This window comes from Lepus europaeus, chromosome 2 (genome assembly GCF_033115175.1).
Source record: "Lepus europaeus isolate LE1 chromosome 2, mLepTim1.pri, whole genome shotgun sequence".
Taxonomy (NCBI): domain Eukaryota; kingdom Metazoa; phylum Chordata; class Mammalia; order Lagomorpha; family Leporidae; genus Lepus; species Lepus europaeus.
This window is the reverse complement of record NC_084828.1, coordinates 5,719,031-5,723,728: the sequence shown is the minus strand read 5'-3', so window position 1 is coordinate 5,723,728 and position 4,698 is coordinate 5,719,031. Positions and strand designations below refer to the sequence as shown.

Sequence of the window (4,698 nt, the reverse complement as noted above, 5' to 3'; positions counted from 1 at the left end):
TGGCTCCCCCATGGGATCCAGAGTGCATGGCTTCCAATGTGAGATTCAAAGTGCGTGGCTCCCCATGAGATCCAGAATGTGTGGCTCCCCCATGGAATCCAGAGTGCGTGGCTTCCCCTGTGTGATCCAGAGTGTGTGGCTCCCCTGTGAGATCCAGAGTGTGTGGCTCCCCTGTGGGATCCAGAGTGTGTGGCTCCCCTGTGAGATCCAGAGTGCGTGGCTCCCCTGTGAGATCCAGAGTGCGTGGCTCCCCTGTGGGATCCAGAGTGCGTGGCTCCCCTGTGGGACCCAGAGTGCATGGCTCCCCTGTGGGATCCAGAGTGTGTGGCTCCCCTGTGAGATCCAGAGTGCGTGGCTCCCCTGTGGGATCCAGAGTGTGTGGCTCCCCTGTGAGATCCAGAGTGCGTGGCTCCCCTGTGGGATCCAGAGTGCGTGGCTCCCCTGTGGGATCCAGAGGGCGTGGCTCCCCCGTGGGACCCAGAGTGCGTGGCTCCCCCGTGGGACCCAGAGTGCGTGGCTTGAGTCCTCCAGGCTGTGGAGCTTCAGCTCCTTGTGCAGGCACAGAAAGGCAGAGCCGGGACACCTGAGGAGAGATCTGGTCCCATGTCCTCATTGACAAGGATTCCGGAAGACACAGAGGCTCAGGGGCTGCCTGGACCAGTGCCAGAATCCCCGTGCTCCTTGTCTGACGCTGTGGTGCGTGGAGAGACATGGCAGCCTCCGTACATAAGCACAGCGCTCCACTCCTGTACACACGAGCTTCCGGAGCTTCTGAAACACAGACTGGTTCCCGCAGCTCTGGCCTCCTCATGCTTTAAAAAAAAAAAAAAACTATTTAAATATTTGTACATATTTATGGGGTGCATTGTGATAATTTTTTTTAAAGAAAATTGATTTATTTATTTGAGAGAGTTACAGAGAGAGGGAGAGCAGAGAGAGACGTCTTCCATCTGCTGGTTCACTCTCCAAATAGCTGCAACGGATGGAGCTGAGCCATGGTGCAGGTGCAGGGGCCCAAGCACTTGGGTCATCTTCCTCTGCTCTTCCCAGCCATAGCAGAGCTGGATCAGAAGAGTAGCAGCTGGGACTCGAACCAGTGCCCACATGGGATGCACATGCGCCAGCCGCATGGTGTGATAATTTGATCCACGCACACCGTGAGTGATGATCAAACCAGGGGAGCTAGCATTTGCCCCTTCGTGACCACTGATGATTTCTTTGTGCTGGGAGCACGGTCCTCCGTGGCCCCGTGACCGTGCTCGAGAGCCTGTTCTGCCCGTGCGCTCTTGGGGTCTGACTCTGGCTTTCGCTCTTTTCAGATGGCTTTTCTGAAGATGCGGGTGCTGTATGCCTGCCTCCTGGTTGTGGGCGCACTCTGCGTGTACTTCAGCATGGACACTCTGGTAGCCTTCAGGGAAGGGCCGTTGGTTTACAAGAAGGAAATCGGGAAGTTCCTGCAGCTCCCGGATGCTGACTGCAGGCAGAAGCCCCCCTTCCTCGTCCTGCTGGTGACCTCGTCCCTCCATCAGGCGGAGGCGCGCATGGCCATCCGGAAGACGTGGGGCCGGGAGAGGACGGTGAGAGGGCGGCAGGTGCGGGCGTTCTTCCTCCTGGGGATGTCGGCCAGCAAGGCCGAGATGGCAGCCGTGGCCCGGGAGAGCCAGCAGCACCGTGACATCATCCAGAAGGACTTCGAGGACGTCTACTTCAACTTGACGCTGAAGACGCTGATGGGGCTGCAGTGGGTGTACCACCACTGCCCCCAGGCGGGCTTCGTCATGAAGACCGACTCGGACATGTTCATCAACGTGGACTACCTGGCCGAGCTGCTGCTCAGGAAGAACAAGACGACGCGGCTCTTCACGGGCCACTTGAAGATGAACGACCTCCCCATCCGGAACAAGTTCAACAAGTGGTTTGTGAGCAAATATGAGTACCCGTGGGACAAGTACCCGCCCTTCTGCTCGGGCACCGCATACGTGTTCTCGGGCGACGTGGCCAGTCAGGTGTACAACGTCTCGGAGAGTGTGCCCTTCCTCAAACTGGAGGACGTGTTCGTGGGGCTCTGCCTGGCGAAGCTGGGGATCCGGCCGGAGGAGCTGCACTCCGAGCAGACCTTCTTCCCCGAGGGGCTGCACTTCTCCGTGTGCCGCTTCCGGAAGATCGTGGCCTGCCACTTTGTCAAGCCCGCCGACCTGCTGACCTTCTGGGAAGCCATGGAGAGCTCCCGGGAGGAACAGTGCTAAGGGGTGTCGGAGGAGCCCTGCGGCACACCTGGACGGGCTGCCGAGAGACTGGGGGCAGGGAGAGGAGGATGCGGGCGTGGGGGTCCGCTCGCCCCCCGGCGGTGGCCCAGCGACAGCTGCGGCCGAGTTGTGGTCCCCGAGCCGTCGTGTCCGAGTTTGAGACACACCTGCATTTTCACCTTGCAGGGGTTGGGTCGGGGGGCATTGTGTCCCCACTTCATAGACAGAGACACAGCGGCTAAGGGCAGGGCAGGGACGGGTCCCAGGCCTCCCAGCCAACTAACGGTGGGTGGGGATGGAAATCCCACTATCAGAATCCACGCCTCTGTGCTGCCTCCCGCGGGAGGGGGGGTGATGACAGCGGCTAGGGGGAGCCCAGCGTCCCCCAGTCTCTTTCCAGAGTCCCCTGCCCATCAGCTCCCAACGCTTGTGCTTTGCAGGGCCGAGACCGGGGGTGACCTATCTCAGGCTCCCCTCACTTGCTGGCGTGCTGGAGCCCGCCCCCGAGGCTCGGCACTGGACGTGCCTTGGCCACAGGTCACGCCCAGCCTCAGACAGAAAGCGGCTTTCCTGGATTTGTAGATGGGGCCGGCCGTGCTGACTGACCAGGCGGCTGGCTCCCTGGAGGAGGCGTGATGTCACCTGAGCCGTCTGCGGCCTCTGGTCTCTTCACCCCCGGTGCCATTTGTCTTCTATTGATGGGGACCAGGATGCTGCGAGCCTTTCTGGGAAGCAGCTGGCTCCAAGTCAGGGGGTTTGCAAAGTCCCCCACCTTGGACACCAAACACCCAGGGGAACCCTGGTCCAGGGGGCTCCAGCCTGGCCCGAGCTCATCTTCATGGACCTCATCTGGCCAAGTGACAATGGAGGTTTTGCAAACGGAGTTTGCCCTTCCTTCTCTCCCCCTGCGGAGGTTCCTCTGAGCCTGTTGGGCAGGCTGGTCTTCCTTCTCTCCCCGCTGCGGAGGTTCCTCTGAGCCTGTTCGGCAGGCTGGTGTGCAGACAAGGCTGTTCTTGGCGAGGGCTTTTGCCAAGTGTGATGTGCAAGGTGATCTCGCTGCACACCCTGGGGATGGTTACACTTTGCTGGGGACCTGGAGAGAGGCTGCACAGCGGGGGATGCGGGACTGCTCGGACTGAGCGCAGGGGAAGCTCTGCCGCGGGTGCGTGGGGCAGCGTGGAGGGCACAGGGGGGTCTGGAGCCCTCTTCTGCCTGGGGTTTCTCTTGCGTGCGGGTTGAGCCGCCGCTCATGATGCGTTTCCCCATCGAGGCTGCTCGGAACCTGGACGCGCGGGGTGGGGTCAGAAGAGCCCCTTTCTCAGGTGGAAAATTCGGGGACTGAGCTCCGTTGTGGAAGCCCAGGTTTTCCAAGAGCCATAGCCCTCCGTTCCGTAGCTCGGGTGCCTGTGATTCTGAAGCCGGAGATGGGCTTTGAGGGCGAAGCGGCCTATCTGGCGAGAGGCCTGGGCCTGTGTGGAGCTGATCACCTTGTCTAGCGTGGGCTGAGGCCAGTGGAGCCAGCCGCCTCTCACGGATCGGCCCACAGCCCTTGGCCTTGGGCACACGTGAGAGGAGGCGTGGGTTCCCCCTGCGGCCTCTGTGTGTTCTTCAGGATTGCTATGAGACCCTGTTTCTACCAATTCCTCTCTTTACCTCCTCCAGGGAGAAGGGGTTTTGGGATTTGAAGGGAGCGTAGAGGTCCTTTGGTCCTGTTCCTTTCCTCTGTGGGATGCAAGCACAGCTCAGAGGGGCCCGCACATGGGCGTGTGTCCCGGCCAGCTCGCTTCTGTTCGCTTCTGTTCATCGCGGTGTGGGAGCGTGAGTCAGCGGGCTAGGTGGCGCTTCCCCGCGTGGGGCCGAGGGGGCCCAGCCCAGTGTCTCAGGGCCCCACCCAGGCAACCAGAAGGTTGGTTTGGAAAGCCACTGCTATCTGCCAGAAAGACTTTACAGCTCGGACCACACAGCGTTCTGTGAACGCTCCCAGCAGCTCTCCAGGGAGGTGACCGCCGAAGTCCTTGGTGTGTACCTGAGCAGACCGAGCCAGAGAGGCTGCACGGCTCGCGATTCCTGACACCACGCACCCCAGCCTGTAAACCCCGCTGCTCCCCTTCCTGGGTGGCTGCGGGAGGAACCAATCCTGCCACACCAGCGCCTCCTGCTGAGACTGGATCGCCAGCTCCGCCTACCTCCTCCAGAGCTCGGCTCCAGGCCCTGGCCTCACCCTGGCTACCAGCACCCCTATCCACTGTCCCTACTGGTCCCTCCCCGGCACACACACACATGCATACATGCTGCTGCCCCAGCGCATGCACACACACACACACCCAGACACACAGATGCTGCTTCCCCAACACACACACACATACACACACAGGTGCTGCTCCCCAGTACACACACACACATACACACACAGATGATGACCCCCCAGCACATACATACACATATATGTTGC

General features: G+C 60.9%; 1 protein-coding gene across 1 annotated transcript; it reads left to right on the top strand.

Annotated features, from left to right (window-relative positions):
• Window positions 1-1,319: 1,319 nt before the first annotated feature.
• LOC133746630 (beta-1,3-galactosyltransferase 5-like) lies at window positions 1,320-2,246 on the top strand. The gene has a single exon (XM_062174810.1). It carries the CDS (start codon window positions 1,320-1,322, stop codon window positions 2,244-2,246), a length of 927 nt encoding a protein of 308 aa, XP_062030794.1.
• The last annotated feature ends 2,452 nt before the right edge of the window (window positions 2,247-4,698 follow it).

Coding starts and splice junctions, on each gene's coding strand:
- LOC133746630 (XM_062174810.1), top strand. CDS start 1,320: ATGGCTTTTCTGAAGATGCGGGTGCTGTATGCCTGCCTCCTGGTTGTG.